We start from the raw sequence: 21310 nt of genomic DNA on the forward strand, positions 1-21310 counted from the left end.
CTCTGACATTTTGGAGTCTGAGAAGGTGGGGCAGTGGTCACCTGGGTGCTCCTGGGCAAGAATGGGAAGTGAGAAATGTGTTGTGCCCTTCCACTTCTTGGAATACTATGCCTGCTTTTTCTCTCCACCTTGTTCTCAGCTAAGATGGTTAAGGTGTTACTATGGCATTAAGATCCAGACATTTAATCCAGGTACGTTCAAAGACTCCAAATGACAGTGCAGCTTTCCATAATATATCTGCAGTCTCCGTTTCTAGCCTTATTTCCCTCCCTTGCATCTGTCAGGCTGATCTGCTTTACCCAAACACGTTCTTTGCTTTCCTGCCTGTGTTTTCGCTCATGCTATTTATAGTATTCTCTCTGCCTGGAATTCTCTCCCCATAAACCTCATCCTTCAAGACCAGCTCAGCTACATGAAACCTTCCCTAATCCCCTGATTGTCCTTTTCGACAGGCCAAATTATTTTCCCTTCTCTATGCTCTCCTAGAGCTGTGTTTGTATTCTATTGCTTGTTCTGCTATTCGTTAAATTGTAATTAGCTGAATTCACACTCATCTTTTGCACTAGACTATAAGTGCCTTGAAGGCAGAAACTGAGTCTTTTTCATCATTTTGGTCCCACTCAGGAACCCTTGTATGTGGTGTGGGCACTCAGTAAGTGTTTGTTGAAATAAAAACATTTCCAAATGATCTTTAATGCTGGCATTTCAAAATCTCCTAGGGGGAAGGGGAAGATCTATTTGGGCAGAAGGTTTCAGGAAATAATCATTTATTTATTTATTTTACTTTTGGTTGCACTGGGTCTTCGTTGCTTCGTGCGGGCTTTCTCTAGTTGTGGCGAGCCGGGGCTACTCTTTTTTTTTTTTTTTTTTTTTTGCTGGGGGCTACTCTTCGTTGCGGTGCACGGGCTTCTCATTGCGGTGGCTTCTCTCGTTGTGGAGTGCAGGCTCTAGGCGCGTGGGCTTCAGTAGCTGTGGCACATGGGCTTCAGTAGTTGTGGCTCATCAGCTCTAGAGCGCAGGCTCAGTAGTTGTGGCGCACCGGCTTAGTTGCTCCACGGCATGTGGGATCTTCCCGGACCAGGCATTGAACCCGTGTCCCCTGCATAGGCAGGCAGATTCTTAACCACTGCGTCACCAGGGAAGTCCAGGAAATAAACTAAGCTGGCATTGATCTTTTAGAGTGGAGTACACTAAGATGGAGATGCCGAGGAGGAGTTCTATTACCATGTAAATAAATTGCACTTGAGTCTGGGTAGAGGGCTCATCCACTATTTCATACATATTGTTCCACCTGAACATGAAATCTCAGTTCCTCCTGAACTCCAGTGTGGTGCTCTGCAGGACTGATGGACGTGACTGAGCTGAGGGGAAGGTATGAGTGGTGAAGTTTCTCCTGGGGGTGGGCTGGAGGGAAGGCTGATGAACTTAAAACCCAGAGATAAAAGACCTATAGAGTGAGTGTGTGGGAGATCTCCCAAGAAACTATGAAATAAGCTCTCTAAAAGAACAGAAGGGTAGAAGGTTAGTCCATTTACATTTCAATAGGGAACAGGAACAATGACCAACATAACTTTGCAGTCTCTTAAACCTTGGCAACTTGTGGCTTTTGTGAGCCCCTATGTATTGATTTCCTTGTAGTGACCAGCAAGAAAATCCTTCAAATAGGGAATGTGTGTCTTTGTGTCAGAGAAGGATGGAAATTGGGGAAGACTAGGTCTGACTGGGTTTAATCTTTGGGCTGGGAGGTAGGAAAGAACTACAGGAAATAGAGTAGGGTGGACAGTTGGAAAGAAACAGGAGAGTCAAATTCTTGCTGCCTTTGGGAGGAAAGAAGAGAGCACAGAGCAGAAAAGATCTGGAGCTTAACAGGAAGGCCCATGTTCCCTAGTGCTTAGGCCTTGGAAGACTGGTGCTCAGACTCAGTCTTAAACATCAGAAACTGCCCTTCCTTTACACAAATAGGTTGCCAAGATTACTGTAATGGTATTTTCAGGGAGGATAGATGTTTCCACAGACATAAAGCCATTTAGGCAAACCCACTAATCTAAACCAAAGAACAAACTTCAAATAAAAAGCTTGAGTCTTCCACAAACCACCAACCAACTAACCAATGAACCAACCAACAGATCAACCGACCAAGAATGCCTATCAATATAACCCCAGTTGTTTTCAGCTGACGGTTAATAAGCAAGTGAAATACCTCACTGCATTTTCAAAGAAAACTGCAAACATGGAAAATACCAGGGCTTTCAAGTGCCTTCCAAGCAATTTGAGATGTTTTATTCACATCATGAAGACAGATTTTCCCTGGAGTATTTCCTGTTCAGAAAACACTTAAGGACCCTGCTCTTTTGGGCTGCTTCTTGACATGGAAAGATTTTAATGTCACTGCTTTAACTTTAGTTTGGGATTTTGCCTCTTCAGCCAACTTTCTGCTCTACTAGTTGCATCTGGCTGTTTTATCTTGCCTGATGCAACTGTCCAAACCCCACCCAAGCTCCCTCACTCAACCTACATTTTCTCTACAAAATGCATTTACTATAGTATATTTTCTAATGTTTGCCATTCCTATTTTGATTTTTCACTTTGCTAAATCCATCAGTAAATGTTTCTTATGTGTTTGTTATGTTTAAGGCATTGTGTCTCTTACAATGGGAGAAACAAAGTGTCATAAAACCTTTCCTCAAGGAGCTTGCTGTCTAATTGAAGATTTTCAAGCAAGGGGGTGCGTCTCGTATTTGACCGTTCCTTTCAGTTCCTGTTACCCTCCTTGGCTAGGCCCTGTTCACATCACAATAGCCTCCTAAATTGTCCCCATGCTTACTATTACCCCCAGTCACATTAAGCCCAGTTCATCTTCTTAAAAAATTTAATTATAGTCGTTCTCCCACCATCTTACCCTCTCCCCCCCTTCCCAAATTTTCAAAGATACCATATTGTCTAAAGAGTAGGGTTCAATCTCATTTGCTTGGCTCAAAATTTCCCTCCTTCTCACCTTTTAAATCTGAGTCCTATCCATCTCCAAGGCTCAATTCAAGTCCCACTTCATTCAAGCGTCTTTCCTCCACTTCCCCACTGAGAGTGATCTTTCCCTTCAATTTCTGTAGATTGTAGCCTTCACCACTCATTGATATTTCACTTATGCTAACTTGACTTGTTTGCTTTATATGTATGAGGCTTCCCCCCATAAAATTGGCCAAGGAACCAATAAGCTGAAGCCCTTATCACCCTTTGTACTGCACATTTATTGAGGGCAGGGCCTGAGCATAATGCATTGCACACAAGAGATGATTAATACATGGTTGATGATGAAGACGGTGATGATTTTCCCTGGTTTCAGGGTGTAGGGTGGATTATGGGGGGCGGTTACAAAGGAAAGATTCTAGAGGCAGGGGGATGAATTAATGAGGCTTTTACAATAATAGTCCAAAAAGATGATAAGGGCTTCAATTTATTGTTTCCTTGGCCCAGAGCCTCATTGTATTACGAGAAGAACTTTAGTGAGATTGAAAAGAAAAGGAGGGTAGGACTCTGTCAGGACTGCTGTGAATTTATGTGGGGGATGAGGGAGAAGTAGGTAACTGAACCTGAGCAAGTGCAATAATGATAGTAGAAATAACCAAAAAGAGGAAATCAGAGGTGGAAGCTGGATTTAGAGGGAAAGTGATGAGTTTGTTTTTAGAGATACTGAGTTTAGGGTAACTTGAGTAACCAAGTGGACATGTCTGGCAAGCAGTGAGATACTGCCCCCCGTTCAATTCAATGCAACAGATATTTACTGAACGCAGACCACATGTCAGTCACTGTGCTGGAGGTATCATCAAATACGACACAGCCCCTGGCCTCCGGAACTCACGTTTGATCAGGGAAGACAAACTAATAAATTCCTGTAACGTAGTAAATGGTATAATAGAATTATATATAAAGTACTATGGGAATATAAATAGGGAACAAACTGTCTCCAAGCAGATGAGAAAAAGTTTCAGAAGTGACGATCTTTGAGCTGGGCTTGGAAAGATAAGTAGAACTTTGTTCAACAAACAAATAATGAAGTGACTTTCCAAGTGAAAGGAGAGTCTTGAGCAAAGGCACAAGACATGGTTGTGCATGGCCTTCTAGGGGAACAACAGGTAGTCTGAGAAGACTAAACAGAATGGGATGACAAAATAAAGATGGATGGTGCAGAAGAAGTAATGATAGTCAGGAACTGAAGACAGGATTCTGTTACACTACACTGGAGAGGCAGTTTAGTGTGATGGTTAAAGGTGTGGACTCTTAAAGTCAGACTCCCTGGGTTCACATCCCATCTCTGCCACTTACTAGGCGTGTGGCCTTGAGCAAGTCACTTAGTCTCTCTGTGCTCAGGTTTCCTCATCTGTAAAATGGGGCTAATGTTACGTCCTTCATACGGTTGTTTTGATGATTGAGAGAGCTAGTATATAAACTGATTAGGGCAATGCCTGGCATGTAGTGAGTGTTATGTCAAGGTTAGTCCAAGGGCTGAATTATAAGAAACAAGGCACCATACCACTGTGTACTATACCATCAGCAGCCTCAAGAGGAAACTATAAATGGGAACTAAGTCTCCAAATAGTCTAAGCACAGATCCAGGGAGCACTAGATGAATCTCTTATTCTCACATGAGTGGGAGTTCTTTGAGAGGGTGATATTATCTGCTTTGGAAAGGTAGATCCAATTTAGGGAGAGAGTGAGGAGTCTGAGAAGACAAACTAGAATGGCCTGAGTGGGACTGTTCATTCAGGACAAATGGAAGCTCTCATTGTGGCATTTGCCCCTTGGAAAGTGGAAATAAAACAACAAGGTTGAAATTCGGCAAGCATATTTTATTTCAGTTAGGTAAGAAACAGAAAATTGGCCAGCAGGGACCTTAGAGGGTGAGAGAGGAGGCAGCAGGGTCCAGCGACAGGTATTTTGCTGGGCTTGGGCGTATGTAAAGGAGCCCTTTGAAGAGGGCTAGCAATTGGAAATGCAGCCCTACCTTGCTAATGAAGCACATCTGGCCACTTGAGTTTTGGTGCTCTCAAGTAACCCATTGTCTATTCCTCGGCTTTTTAGAGCTCTACTCGAGTGATCCTTGAATAGACTCTTGGAATGATTGTGCTTCCCTGTGTGACTGCTGCTGAAATGGAACTGAACCTTGTCCGCCCACCTCGCCAGCCAAGGGGTTTCCCTTGACACGTCTTGGTTTGAATACTGGTCTCACCACGTCCCAGCTGTGCAATCTTGAGCAAGTTGCTGAAATTCTCTTAGCCTCAGTTTTCACATCTGTGAAATGGAAATAAGAATAGCTCCTATATTATAAAGTGGTTCTAATAATTATATGAAATAATTTATCTATCAATATAAAGTAATTGACACATTAAATGCTTAAAAGATGTAAGTTCCTTTCCCCCTTCCTTTCCTTTTACACTTAGGCAGCCCAAAGTTCCTCTGCCCTCATTTTAGCCCAGCTGGGGACTTCACATCATCTAATGTCAACAGTAATAGAGATGGGCAGAAGGACAAGTCAGTACATGGGAAGACAATGAAGAATGGTGGCTTTTTTTTCACCCCCTACCCTGACTTGGCAGTAAAGATATTTTGATATAGCCAGCATCCCCAAGTAGGAAAGGTATTCAGATACTGGACAGCCAAAGTGAGAAATATCTACTAAGACATGATGACTACTATGTGAAAATATATCTACACAATCATATATTTAATGTGAAGATATAGCTATGCATTCATATATTTTAAAATGGAAACATTTTCTATATTTTAGAAAGGAACAAGGAAAACTGAAAACACTTTTGTTAGGATGATACAAATATGTTGTTGTAATGTTATCTTAATATTCTTGTGCCTGTGGAGAGGGAGCCTCTTTCCCTGATGTACTTAAATCTCCTTACCCTCTTTCCAAAAGAACAGTAGGAGGACAGGGTGCTGGAGTAAAGGGAATTTCACAGTGGGAATAATATGCCCCCATCTCATCTGTCCTTCTGCCCAGCCTCCATTAACCATCATGATCTACCAGAGGCCGGAGAGCTTCCTATCTGTGGTGCTTCAATGCCCTTGCATCATTAATATCATCATCTCTACCCTTCTTCTAGGAGTGGATCTTATGAGGGAGGTATGGAAGAAGTTATACATGTTTAGCTATCAGTCCGAACCTTTGAGAGCCCGCAGTGGACAAAGGCAGAAATCACTGTGTAACACTCTGGACTTTCTTGGCAGGTGAATACTGCTATGCATGAGGCAAAACTTATGGAAGAATGTGACGAATTGGTAGAGATCATCCAGCAGAGGAAGCAAATGATTGCTGTCAAAATCAAAGAGACAAAGGTAAAGCACAGCAGTTCAGTGAGGCCAAGGCCGAGTTGACTTTACAAATGTCCAAGCTTCAAACCGATGGTTCCAGTTTGAACTTGGATCATGAAAGCAAGAAGAAATGAGGTTTTAGGGAGATGGGCAAAGAAGCAGCAATATTTTGGCCTAGTGCTATGAATTCAGTCAAAATGATGGCAGTTCTGGGGTGTTGGAAACGTTCTATATCATGACCTGGTTGGTAGTTACATGGGTGTGTGTATATGCAAAAAATCATGGAGTTGTACACTTCAGATTTGGGTGCTTTACTGTGTGTATGGTATAAGTCAATACAAAAAGAAAACAAAGTAATGGTAGAAATGTGGACCAGAATTACAGAAGGATCATGACTGCCATTGTAAGGACTTTGGGCTTAATCTGAAAGGCATTAGGAAATCATCCTAGTTTCTTAGGAAGGGAGAAGACTGATAGATACGGCAGAAATGTGCAGTGTAGATCAGAATGGGATGATACTGAAGTCAGGCAAGCATGTTATGAGGCTTATGGAATGATTCTTGGCATGAGTTGATGAAGGCCTAACCAGGGAAGTGGTAGCACAAATGGAAGGGAAGAGCGTAGCAGGCATTGCTAGCAAGGAAATGATGGGAATCATCGACTGATTAGATATAAAAGATGAAGGAGAGAGAGAGAAGACTTCCAGGCTTTTAGCATGGGAACTGAAGAATCGTGGTCAAGAAGCTCAGGTGTGAGCCTCTATGCAGCTCTATGGTTTTACGCTTGCTGGTCTGCTGGTCAGTATAGTGATTGTGAGCTCATGCTGTGTGTACAGTGTGAGAAGTTATGAGAGCCTGGAGTGATAGCCATTACTTTGTGCCGTGCTGGGTGGTTCCAACTAACACAGGAACTGAAGTGTCCGAGAACACAGATCTGTGAACACATAGGTATGCTTAAAGATGCTTAGAGAAATATATACATAGAAATGTAGATACTCATAAAGAAAAAGGAGGTGCTTTTTATTAAACATGTATGTGATAATAAAGTGTCAACAATGGTGATCTCCGGGTGGTAGGGTTTCTTTTTATTCTCTAAATTTTCTGTAATGACCACACATTGCTTTTATAATAAAAATAATTAATGTGATCAATAAAAAGAGGAGGTAGGTAACTTGGAGTATATGACTGTGTTGCAGGGTAAGTAAGCGGGCCGTAGGTGGTAGGAGGGGTTGACAAAACACACGTGGTGGGTAGGGTGACAAGGTGAGTGCTTAGTACAGGGACCATGGGATGTTAATAGGTCTTATTTTTAGAATCACTGCAGCAGATCTCCTTCATGTTGTTTTATCATTTTTAATTAACCACTGGATGTGTTATCTTATTTTTCTTTTGCTAATTCTTTAAGGTTATGAAACTGAGAAAGTTGGCACAGCAGGTTGCTAATTGCCGCCAGTGTCTCGAACGCTCAACGGTCCTCATCAACCAAGCTGAGCATATCCTGAAAGAAAATGACCAGGCGCGGTTTCTCCAGTCTGCAAAAAATATTGCTGAGAGGTGAGTTCCTTATGTTCTTGCAGCAGTGCTTCCTCTTATGAAAAGGGGCCAGCTTAAAGTCACTTAATTCTGTTCAGGCGTGTATCAATACGTAGCCGCTACCACCTGAAGATTTTACCAGCTGGCTAGTTACTAAGCCTCAGTGTGGTACATTGCCCTGTGGATTTCTGGCACCCGTCTCTCTATCTCTGTAGCCTACTGGTTCTTCTAATGCACAGCCAACCATGTGCCCTAGTGATGCCATGGCTCTCTGCTGCCCACTCAGGGCTGGAGCTTTCTATGTTGGTGTTGGTGTAGGAGCAGAGAAACTTCTGGCCACATAGATAGGTGGATGCCCTTCTAGTCTAGACTATAGCACTAGACTCCCTAGATTTGAATCCTGCCTCTGACCCTAAACTAGTTGGTCGCTCTTAGGGAAGTCATATAACCTCTCTGAGCTTCATTCTCATTCTCTCATTTGCAAAATGGGAATGATAATAGTGTCTATCTCATAAAGTTTTTGTGAGGGTTAAATGAGTTAGTACTTATAAAGGCTCAGAATAATGCCCAACACAAAGTAAATGCTCAATACTATTATTATTGGAGAGCAGAAATTGGGGATGAGAGGAGATTGTTACTTCTTGCAGTATAACTATTAGCAACATTTGACTATTTAATTAGGTACAAGTATTATGTTAATATAAATAACTTTCAAATGTTTAAGAAGAGTAAATTAGAGGCGAAGAAATGAAAATTCTTTCAAGAAGTTTGCTATGAAGAGAAGGAGAGAGATGTGGCAGTAGCTAGAATGACTATGCGGTAGAGGAAAGTTGTGGGTATTATTTTTTTAGATAGGAGAGATGTGAGTGAGTTTAAAAGTGGATGTAGGTCAGACTTCCCTGATGGTGCAGTGATTAAGAATCTGCCTGCCAATGCAGGGGACAAGGGTTCGATCCCTAGTCCCGGGAAGATCCCACATGCTGCGGAGCAACTAAGCCCACGCGCCACAACTACTGAGCTTGTGCGCCACAGCTACTGAAGACCTCACGCCTAGAGCCAGTGCTCCACAACAAGAGAAGCCACTGCAATGAGAAGCCTGCGCACTGCAATGAAGAGTAGTCCCTGCACACCACAACTAGAGAAAGCCTGCGCAGCAACGGAGACCCAGCACAGACAAAAATAAATTAATTAATTAAAAAAAAGTGGATACAGGTCAGCTAGAGATGGGGCAAAACTGAAGCTATGGAGAAAAGAAGGTATGTGGCCAAAGCACAAATGAAGGGACATCTCTTCCATTTAACCAGAAGGAAGACGGAAGTAATGGATGTGGATGTCAGTATGCCCAGCAGTTCGGTATGAGAAATTGAGGAATTTATCGTTTCATACCTACCCCTCTCTTTGTAAAATAGGAGGCAAAGTCATTTGCTGAGCATGAGCAGGAAGGTAGCAGGGTTCTCTAGCTTTTTGAACATATGGAATACAGTTATAATAATTGCTTTAATGTCTAATTCTAATATCTGGGTCAGTTTCAACTCGTTGCTTTTTTCTCCTTATTATGGGCTTTATTTTCTTGCTTCTTTGCATGTCTGGTTATATTCTTATTGGATGTCAGACAATGTGAATTTTATCTTATTGGGCACTATATATTTTTGTATTCCTATAAATATTCCTAAACTTTGTTCTGGGACACGGTTAAGTTACTTGAAAATAGCTTGTTCCTTTCAGGTCTTGCTTTTAAGATTTGTTAGATGTGATCAAAGCAGTGTTTAGTCCAGGGGAAATTTTTCCCCACTACTGAGACAAGACCCTTCTGAGTACGCTACCAGGTCCCCCATGAATCATGAGATTTTCTGGTCTGGCTGGTGGGAACATACACTATTCCTGGCCCTGTGTGAGCATTAGGGTTTGTTCCCTCTAATCTTTTTGGGTGACTCTTTCTCTAGCATTGGGCAGTTTCCTTATATGCATGTGTTAATCAGTATTTTATTGCATACTAGAGGCAAACCCTCTGAAGGTCCCAGAATTCTCTCTGTGCAGCTTTCTCCTCTCTAGTACTCTGCCCTGTGAACTCCAACCAACTTAGTCTCCTTGGATTCATAGCTCTGTGTTCTTAATTAGGGACTCCATCGGGCTCCACCTGATTCCCCCTTCATGTACCATTTTATTCCCTTAATTTTTGCTGGAACAAATTTTCCCACAGCTTCCTAAGAAAGAGTACAAGGTAAATAAAATTTTGAGAATTTTTTGTTTAAATAATATTTTAAATTTATTTTCTAATTTGATAGGTTGGAAATAAATTTTCCTTATAATTTTGAAGGCATGGCTCTATTGTCTCCTAACTTCCACTGCTATTTTGATTCCTGATCTTTTGAATGTGACCTATATTTTAAAATCTGAAGCTTTGAAGGTCTTATCTTTAATCTACTTTTTTCTGAAATTTCACCAAGATATGCCTTGGTGTGGGTCTTTTATTATTCATTTTTGTTGGGCACTAAGTCAGTCTTTCCAATCTAAAGACTACTGACTTTTAGTTCTGGGAAACTGTCTTTTATTTGCTAAGGACTTCCTGCCCTTCTCTCTTCTCTCTTTCTGGGACTCTAATTAGCCAGATTTTGGACACCCTTGATTTTCCCTCTAATTTTAAAAAATCTTTTATCTCCCACTTTCCATGACTTTATCTTCTTGATCTAAGATGTTTCCTTAATTTTTCATCCAATCCTTCTATTAAAATTTTAATTTAAGTATTTATATTTTTATTTATAAGAGCTCTTTCTTGATCTTTGCTTCTTTTTTAGCACTCCGTCCTTGCTTTATGAATACAAACTATTTATCTTCCTGATGATATTAAGGATCACTAAAAAAGTTTTCTTCTAAACTGCATTGTGTTGGTTTCCTCCACGTTCCTTTTCTCTGTTAGTTTCTGTCTTTCCCTAAATGTTTGGGGAGCTTTTCACTGCCTGTTTGAATTTAAGACTAAAAGGTGACTGGAAGATCTGAGGGGGTGGGAACAGTTTGTTGCTTGGTGAACTTTGCTATAGGATTATAAGGCGGAATGCTAGATTTTTAAAAAATTTATTTATTTTTATTTTTGACTGCGTTGGGTCTTCGTTGCTGCGCGCGGGCTTTCTCTAGTTGAGGCGAGCGGGGGCTACTCTTCGTTGCGGTGCCCGTGTTTCTCATTGCGGTGGCTTCTCTTGTTGCAGAGCACGGGCTCTAGGCGCGCGGGCTTCAGTAACTGTGGCACGCAGGCTCAGTAGTTGTGGCTCACGGGCTCTAGAGCGCAGGCTCAGTAGTTGTGGCCACGGGCTTAGTTGCTCTGCGGCATGTGGGATCTTCCTGGACCAGAGATGGAACCCGTGTCCCCTGCATTGGCTGGAGGATTCTCAACGACTGCACCACCAGGGAAGTCCGGAATGCCAGATTTTTATTGAGTGGACCCATCTGTAGGTGTTTTCTCTTGGGTCAGTTACCCGTGGAAGGAATCCACCAATCTCCTGCTTCTGGAGGGGGATGAAGGGTACAAGTCTGGCTGCCATTATTCTAGGAGCCAAGCAGGGAAAGGGTTTTAAGACTGCTTTTAGTATGGCGTCAAGATGAGAGAGGGGTGGTCTGTGGTTGAGTGGATCTGGTGGTCTTGCTGTTCCTCATGCAAACTTTCAACTGTCTGTGGCAATAAATCAGCTTCATGTTTTTGGCTTCCCAATTCAGCTTTCTCTGCTCTGTTGTTGGTTACCACTCATCCATCCCTTTCTAATTTCCAGACATTTGTTGACAATATCTTACTTGCATCTCTTTTTCCATTCTCTTTGTCTTTGTGGGTTTATGATTTTTTTTTCTTTGTCATTTCAGTGGGATTTCATGAGAGCAGAGATAAAACATATATTTAAACCACTGTATGTAATCATGTCCACTCACTCTTCAACTCTCTGAAATGTCTTGTGCCACTACCACACTATTGAAAGTATTCTTTCCAAGATCACCAAATGAATACCTTGGTGCTAAATTGTAATCGACATTCCTTTGTTTTATCTTACTGTTTCATCTTACTTGGTCTCTCAGTAGCATTTGTCCCTACTGACCATTGTTACTTGAAATTTCTCTGCCCTTAACGTGAGAAAGCTCCTGGTTTTCTTCCTGCCTGTCTGGTTTCATTTGCCTTTGTGAGCAACTATTCCTTGACCTATTCCTTTATGCTGTTGTTCTTTGTGATTCTGTCTTAAGCTATTCTCTTTTCACAGTACACATTCTCCCTCTTGCAGACTTGTATCACCTAGGGCTTCGGTTACCATCTAGCTGTCGATGATTCCCAACTCTGTATATCTAAATCTTCTTTTCATGGGCTCATGTATAGCCTATGTGGTAGGAAGAATAGATGGCTAACTATGTGGTATGGCTTGAGAATCATCTATGCAACCTAAATATCTTTCTCCCTGGTCTCTCATAGGGTCTGAAATTCTTTCCCACAATTATTCATTGTAATGTATTAAGAACCAAGACTTCAGTTAAAATGAAATTTTAACTGGGAGAGTTATTCCTTCCCCCTTACAAATGGCACTTATTATATATTATCCCTAATAGAGATCAGAGCCTTGAGAGATAGCTAATGTTGTGTTTTGCTTAAATACAGAAACACAGACACAAACACTTACGTATATGTCAATGTCATCTTTATCTCATCCTTAACCTTCCAGCCACTGTTAACATTTGGGAGTGTGTGTGTGTGTGTGTGTGTGTGTGTGTGTGTGTGTATACCTCACAAACATAAGGTCATGTCGTATATACTGCATTTTACCCTATGTTTGAAACGTAACATATCACGAACTTTCCCCTGGCATTGGATATTTTTTTATAACCTGATTTCCAGTGACCTTATAGTGTTTCATCTTTTGATGTATGACACATTACTTAGCTCAGTCCCCATTGTTAGACAACTAGGTTACATACAGTGTGTTGAGTGCTCTTATAGTTGTTATCTTTGCGTATGTCTTAGTTACTTCTTTAGTAAAAAATTTATGAAGTACTTAGTGAACGGGATGTCTTGTTTGCAAGTGGGAACCTCTGTGTAGCGTGTGATGAAAAAACATATTTTAAAATGGCTGATGTTGAGAAGGGCAAGAATATTTTTTAAAAGGTCAACCCAAGGGCTTCCCTGGTGGCGCAGTGGTTGAGAGTCCGCCTGCCGATGCAGGGGACACGGGTTCATGCCCCGGTCTGGGAAGATCCCACATGCCGTGGAGCGGCTGGGCCCGTGAGCCATGGCCGCTGAGCCTGCGTGTCCGGGGCCTGTGCTCTGCAACGGGAGAGGCCACAACGGTGAGAGGCCTGAGTACCAAAAAAAAAAAAAAGCTACTAGTGAGTAATATTTGGCCACTGCCTTATTTACTACAAAACAGAAATAGCTCATGACTTTTTTATGTGTACCATATTTAAATTGATCTCATACACCAGAATTCAGATCATGAATGGCTGATAGGATATTTCTGTTGGATAGTCATGACTTAAATAAGATTGGCTTGTGGATAAATGAGTATGACCAGCTTTATGAATTTTGATAGTAATTCCAGTTCAGCAAGTACCATCACTATTTTCCCCTTCTATAGATATGATTGGGGGACTTCCCTGGTGGCACAGTGGTTAAGAATCCACCTGCCAATGCAGGGGACAAGGGTTCGATCCCTGGTCCGGGAAGATCCCACATGCCGCGGAGCAACTAAGCCCATGCGCCACAACTACTGAGCCTGCACTGTAGAGCCCGTGAGCCACAACTACTGAAGCCCACATGCCTAGAGCCCGTGCTCCGCAACAAGGGAAGCCACCACAATGAGAAGCCTGCGCAGTGAAATGAAGAGTAGACCCCGCTCACCACAACTAGAGAGAAAGCCCTCGTACAGCAACGAAGACCCAACGCAAAAATAAATAAATTTATTTTAAAAAAGATATGATTGGACTTGATTAATAATGTTCAACTTTGCACAGAGGTGGTGAATGCCATCTCAAAACCTATAGGAGACTGTGTTTATATTTAGGTTTATATAACTGGTGGTATTAATATATTTAAATACTGAGAAGATCCCTTCACTGTCTCATTGAACAGAGTAAGGCTCACCTGTGCTTCAGGGTGTGTTCATTAGCCTGTTAAGGCCAGGACTAACAATAAGCTGGCAATGTCCACTTTCTCTTTTTGGTCTTAACTGTGCCAATTTAATCAAAATTCTCTGTATCTAAAATGTTGCCTTTTACTTAATGAAAGGCATTTTAGTCTGGTTTAGGTATAATGCCAAATAAAGAGTATTTAATACTTCTCACATTTTTTAAAAATAAATTTATTTATTTATTTTTGGCTGTGTTGTGTCTTCGTTTCTGTGCGAGGGCTTTCTCCAATTGCGGCGAGCGGGGGCCACTCTTCATGACGGTGCGCGGGCCTCTCACTGTCGCGGCCTCTCTTGTTGAAGAGCACAGGCTCCAGATGCGCAGGCTCAGTAGTTGTGGCTCACGGGCCTAGTTGCTCCGCGGCATGTGGGATCTTCCCAGACCAGGGCTCGAACCCGTGTCCCCTGCATCGGCAGGCAGATTCTCAACCACTGCACCACCAGGGAAGCCCACTTCTCACATTTTTATAGATAATCTATAAGGTCGGATGTTTTTAAAATTCAGCATGACAAGATACAGTAGCAAATTTTGCTGGGGAATTCTTCACTAAGTCAGACCAAGTTATAATTCAGGATTGTCTTTTAAACAGCTATCCAAAAACACATACAACTGTAGAACTACTGTATATGTGTGATTGGTAATGGTGCTTTTGCCAACTCATTAGAAAGATTAGAATAGAGGAGATATACCATCAGCACAAATTTTGTACATTATGTGATCATAAGCCTTAAGAATTAAAACCAAAATCACAGATCAAAAACATTTTATGAAGTAGAACTGTGATGTCAGAGAATATTTACATTTTGAGCTATTTTGATATGTAATGCTAAATTTGGCCTCCAAAATTTGAATCATTTTCAGTCCTAATAAAAACATGTAGGCATTATTTAATATAGACATAAAAAGCTCCTATGATGTCGTTATAATCATAAACGCTATCTCATTTTAATTTACATTTCTTTGATTTTTCCTGTAGTTGGGCTTTTTAATATATTTGTTGGCTATTTTCATGGTTGTGAATTAACTTTCTGTTTTATTTGTCTGCACTTCTCCTGTCACCACTTTACTTTCTGCTCATTCCCAGACACCTTAAAATCTGATCCGCCTCTAGTTTTGACCCCTTCCAGTCCATCCACTGCAGCTGGAGTATTGTTCTTATTTTTTAAATTTATTTTAAAAAATATTTTTTAATTTTTGGCTGCCTTGGGTCTTCGTTGCTGTGCGCAGGCTTTCTCTAGTTGCGGCGAGCGGGGGCTACTCTTCGTTGTGGTGCACGGGCTTCTCATTGCAGTTGCTTCTTTTGTTGTGGAGCATGGGCTCTAGGCGCGTGGGCTTCCGTAGTCGTGGCACACGGGCCCAGTAGTTGTGGCGCACGGGCTTAGTTGCTCTGAGGCGTGTGGGATCTTCCTGGACCAGGGCTCGAACCTGTGTCCCCTGCGTTGGCAGGCGGATTCTTAACCACTGCGCTACCAGGGAAGCCCTGGAGTGTTGTCCTTGAAACATAAATTTGAGCACATCACTCCTTTGCCTCAAAAGCTTCAGTGGCTCTCATTGTATTAGTCTTTCATTTGTTTATCCTGACCTGAATTTTATTCCTGAAACATCGCAATTTCCAGAAACAGCCAAAAGCTATTGTAGGTAGATGTGTAACAGGGTATCCATGCATAAGGATATGTATTTGTTTAACTCCTCATCCCCTTACAACTAGTTCACCATACAAGTTTCCTCTCTGCTCTTCCTGCATTCAATGCCTCTTCTCTCCACTCTAACATGCATATTGTTGCCAAGTTAATGTTTCTTTCCATCCTGTTATTTGCATGCTCAAGGATCTTCATTGGCTCCGATTCAGGTCTGGCACAGGACCTAAACATGCATAGTTTGATCAAAGCTCAGAGATAAATCTGATGTGGAACAATGGTTTAGAATTGCTGAAGTATGTAAAAATATACCTTATTTTTTTAAAAAACAGGAACTGTCTACATGGTTAAGGGTATAAAGTTTAGAATCCAATGAACATGGGTTCAGTTATATATTTTTTTCTGATCCTTGTGTGACCTTGAGCAAGTTCCTTAACCTTTCTATGTCTCATTTACAAAATGGAAATAAACTTTGCTACGCAGGGCGATAGTAAGGAGTAACTTACTGTATGTAGAGTGCATGCATGGTGTCTTACATGTACTAAATGCTCAATAAGGTTAGCATTTGTGTTGTTGTTAGTCATTCAGTTATTCATTCAACAATTATTTATTCATTATGTGTCCAACACTGTGTTAGGGACCATGGAAGATTATAAGAGGTACGAAATATGGATCCTCCTCTTGAGACTCTTAGAATTAGTTGGGGAGATAAAACTAGCATAGCATTATACAATTAGAGAATAATAAAATTAAATGTAAATGTTGTCAAAGGTCAAACAAAGTACAGGATTTAAGGGAAGGTTTTAACCAAGCCCCAGCATGCTGTCTTGTTGATTAGCATTAAAAAAATAGAGGGGGAGAAAAAATTCTCTCAAACTGCTCTTACCAAGTCTTCAGAGGTCTAGTTTTGATGCTGCCTGCCAGATGGAAAATGATGCAGAGGGGAAAGAATCCTGTATTTACTTCTCCTAATTAAGACAGGATGGGGGAGTGTGTTTGAGGGGTGAACATATGTGAATAAATATGGTATAACCCTTAATTGGTTCCTGATGATTAAAATTTAAATGGTTTCCATTGGAAAAGCACAGATATGATATTTTTCACTAAATGAATCAAGCTCTAGCAGTCATTTATTTTCACCTTGTTTAACCAGAAATCAAATATTGGATAAAGGTTGCAAACCTATTTTGATGTATATTGATGTACTTTTCTCTCTTCCAGGGTCGCTATGGCAACTGCATCTTCTCAAGTTCTGATTCCAGACATCAATTTTAATGATGCCTTTGAAAACTTTGCTTTAGATTTTTCCAGAGAAAAGAAACTGCTGGAGGGGCTAGATTATTTAACAGGTGTGAAAATACTGTGCTTTCCTTTCCATTTTAGTCCTTTTCTTTTGGTGTGCTTTGACTTTAAAATAATCTGTAAAGGGCAATATTGATCATGAAAATGCTTTTATAATCTTTAAAATGATACATGTATCTTTTTACATAGAATATATTTTAGTTCATGTAACAGAAAAGAGAAATGAGTTGTCAGTGTCTCCGGGGACAGAATGGGTATACATACCATCCTTACTTAAAGGTAAAAAACAAGAAGTTGCTGATGGTTTTCTCCTTATGAGCCTGTCAGTAATATAATGTCACTTGTTATAAGGGGTAGAACTCGGGTGGTAATTAAAGAATATTAGAGAATGTCTCACATGGATATAGGTACCACCCAAATGATTTTAAGGAAATTTAGGGATTAGCAGATTAGGAAGAAAAATATCTGAGTTGCAGAGAATTTTAGAAGATGAGGGAGACAACCAGTCTGTTAAAAATACTGACTACCTTCAGGATTGCTGAATGATCATTCCATGAGAAAAATATACACACACAATAACTTTGTGTTTGTAGTTATCTTTGTTACTATGTTAAAATAGTTGTCATTTATTGAACATCTACTTTATACCAGACACTATATATTAATTTTATATCATGATCCTTACAACGAATCTGTGAGGTAATTATCATCCCCATTTTACAGATGAGGGAACTCATATTAATTTGCACAATTAACCCCTATTAATACTGCCAAAAATATATAATACAACTTACTTTGAAAAAAAAGAAATAGGTCAAAGGTCATGTAATAAGGAAACATGTGACCACTTTGCTCTAATATCTACATATGTGTTAGTGCAGGCAGAGTAGATGATGGGCAATCAATCATCTCAATAACTTAGGCTTAGATCTTTGCCTAAAATACCTTTACCATTGAAGCAAAAGTGGTTTGGGGGAACTTGAGTTTTCAGCACTTGGATTCAGGTTGTATGATACATGCAATCTAAAGCTTCTTATTAGAAAACCACCTTTCCATGAGATGTTGGGTTGGGCAGCAAGAATAACGATTGTAAAATTCCAGAACAGAGAGTATGCTTTCCTTACCTTCTTTTCCACCTTTCCTTACAGCCCCAAACCCACCATCTATCCGAGAGGAACTCTGTACTGCTTCCCATGACACCATTACAGTCCACTGGATCTCGGATGATGAGTTCAGCATCAGCTCCTATGAGCTTCAGTACACCATATTCACTGGCCAGGCTAACTTCATCAGTAAGTCATGGTGTAGTTGGGGCCTGTGGCCAGAGATAAGGAAATGTAAGGAAGCAGTAAGCTGCTCAAGATTGGCCGGGGCGCCACGAGGCAAGTGTTTGTAAGACATGTTAGGTTGTTTAGTATAGTGTTTTGTAGACAGTGCAAGCTCCCCCAGGGCATTGCAAAGACCTTACTGATGGGTGACAAGCAAGTTGTGTATTTCCTTGCTGGGCAGTCACTGGGGCCACTCCCATTTGTTTATGTAATCCTTAGCTTTTCCTCAGTTAATCCATGTCACTCCACTCTCCCAAATCAGAACACAGCTCAGAATTCATTCCTGAGTAGCTAAGCCACCATCATTGCTGATTCTATGTGTGTGAACATCTCTCTCCTTGACTCTTCTTCCACTTCATTATCATGGTAAAATACATTACATTCAAAGACTACCACTTCCTTTACCACACCTATTTGTATCAGTGAATAAGTGAAGTGACAAGCCTCCTGCCTCTGTCACTCTTCCCTCTACCCCTTCTCCCTTTCCTCCAAGAATTACACCAAATATAAAATGGCCCATCAGTGGGCCATCAAATGAAAGACGTTCGCAAAGCAGTCATTTAGCCTACATGTTATGGTTTCACCTTCTGATGAATTGGAGCAAGACAAGGCAGTAGGATCTTAACTAGAGCTGCAAGTTCCCCTCAATGTGCTGGGGAAAATGGAAATGAAAGCAGAATTAAAAGTGGACTCAAGATTGGAACTGATTTGCACCCTAAGGTTGCATCTGCATAGCTGCAGATTAGTATTTTCTTTTTACTTTGTGTTTGTGCTTCTGTGTCTGACTTCACAGACCCGCATGAGAGGAGTTTTTCCAACGAAACCGTCCCAATAGGCTTCCTTTTCCCATCTTGTGACAATTTAGGGCCACATGATGGGATGGGGAGGTGAGAGGACATTTGGGCTCAAACTCTAAAAAACACTTGCCTCGTGCAGCTCCATCCTAAGCCACTTGGCCCTGGTAGCTGCTTTCCTGGGTGTTTCTTCAGGTTGTGAAGTCGCAAAACGCTAAGACCTCCCCAACATACTTGTTTGCAGTTGTCTTTCCTGCTTGGGAAAGTCTTAAAGCCAGTAACTGTGCTTCTCTTTCCTGATATGGGGAGAGCAGTGGTCTCCTGGGAGTTGAGAATAAGTCTAAGAAGTGACAAAGATCAAAAGGCTGTCACCTCTGTTTTCAAGGGTACATAGTCCTTTGTAAAGAAAAGCTTAGAAGATAATTCTTAATAGTGATAGGACCATAGCATCTTAGAATTGGAAGGGACCTCAGACGTCATCTTGTCAAATCTTCTTGCCTTCTGCCAGAAACCCTGTAGGTGATTGTCCTGTCTCTGCTCAAACATTTCCAGTGATGGGCAGCTGAATTCTAGCAAAACAGCCCATTCGATTGTTGTGCAGCTATAAATAATTGTTAGTGCTTCCTTATAAAAGGCCTAAGACTTCCTCCTAGTGAATAATAACAATTTGGATACGTATTATGCTTTTCCATTTACAAACACTCCCATATATGTTATGTCATTTGGTCCTCATAACTTCTCCCTTAGCCTTATGAAGTAGATGATAGTAATTCTATTTTATAGACGTAGAAACTGAGGCTCAAGTTAAATGAGTTGTCCAAGGTCACAGAGCTACAAACTGATGGAGTCATTATCTGAACCCAAGCCTGTCAGACTTCAAGGTTAATGCTCCTTGAATTAAACCAGCTACCAATTCTTCCTAGTCCACTGAGGATAGCTGTATTATTGCTCTTGTGTGTTAGCTGATGCCCCCTTGTCCTGTACTTTTTTCCAGCAGCCATGTTGACTGTTGTGTTGACTGAGCATATAGTCAACTGAAATCCCCAGGCATTCCAAATCCTATTCCTATACAATTGAATTTCTAAACTGAAATACAACATCTTGAATTTATTCCTATGACATTTTATCTGGTTAGTTCTGACTCCTTATTCCAGCCTACCAAAATTCCTTTGTATGTAGTTTCTGCCTTTCAATATATTTACTTTCCCTTCCAGCGTGCCTTCTATGTCTTCCTCCTTCGACCATTGATAGAAAAGTAGAATAGGACAGGAACAAAGGCAGAGCCCTGAAGCAAAATTTTGGATGGCAATGGGCAGATAAGTTGAAACTATTTTACTAGTAAAAAATATTCATGAAGATTCCAGTCCTACATGCTGGTCTGGCCTGCCACTGTTGACTGAACCCTGGTTGTGAGAGCTACTTTCCCTTGAGGTTTTCCTATATTTTCTCTTTTTTAAAACCACTTTATTGAGGTATAATTGACATACAAAAAGTTGTCCATCAACAGATGACATGGATAAAGAAATGGATAAAGAAAATGTGGTATATACATAAAATGGAATATTATTAAGCCTTTAAAAAGAAGGAAATCCTGCCACATGCAATAACATGGATGAACCTGGAGGGCATTATGCTAAGTGAAATAAACCAGACACAGAAGGACAAATACTACATGATACCACTTACATGAAGAATCTTAAAATAGTCAAACTCCACATTTTCTTTAACCAGAAATTTCTTCCTTGCTGGTTAGAATTTTGTCTGGAGAAGTACTTCTCCTTATTTTTTCAACTTTCCTCCTTTATTTTAAACTTTCTCCCCACTTTATGTAAGATTTGAAATTGTCACAAGCCAATAATGTTTCAGATGATGCTGTTAGCCGAATGAGAATTCCAACAGATGTTTAGATAATGGTCTTCCCCATTACTGTATATCTTTCCTCTGTTTCAGCTTTGCGTTTTGTATTATGAAAGCACTGGCTATAACCTCTCCCTGGCCAGGCAGTCTGTAACATACTGCCACAAAGATGTAACTTCTATTTCCCCTCATTTTCATTCTCATGCAAATGCTCTCCACACACATTTACACTCAGGTTCATGAATTTCCATATTGTGGTCTTTCCATTTTGAACACGGTTTATACTTCCATTACCATAATTCAATGATAAATCCCATCTCATTAAGTCTCAGTGATACCCAGAGGATCATATATTTACCTTTTTAAAATTTAGAAATGATTTCAAAATTACA

General features: G+C 40.8%; 1 protein-coding gene across 4 annotated transcripts in view; it reads left to right on the plus strand.

Annotated features, from left to right (window-relative positions):
* Positions 1–21310, plus strand: part of MID2 (midline 2) — a 109093-nt gene that overhangs the window by 76494 nt on the left and 11289 nt on the right. For all 4 annotated transcript variants that reach the window (XM_079910654.1, XM_079910655.1, XM_079910656.1 and 1 more), the window contains exons 4-7: positions 6235–6342; positions 7723–7871; positions 16859–16986; positions 18088–18231. In XM_079910654.1, coding sequence (XP_079766780.1) covers positions 6235–6342; positions 7723–7871; positions 16859–16986; positions 18088–18231 — 529 coding nt within the window. The remainder of the gene's footprint in view (positions 1–6234; positions 6343–7722; positions 7872–16858; positions 16987–18087; positions 18232–21310) is intronic.

Source organism: Stenella coeruleoalba (genome assembly GCF_951394435.1).
Source record: "Stenella coeruleoalba genome assembly, chromosome: X".
NCBI classification, from domain to species: Eukaryota; Metazoa; Chordata; class Mammalia; order Artiodactyla; family Delphinidae; genus Stenella; species Stenella coeruleoalba.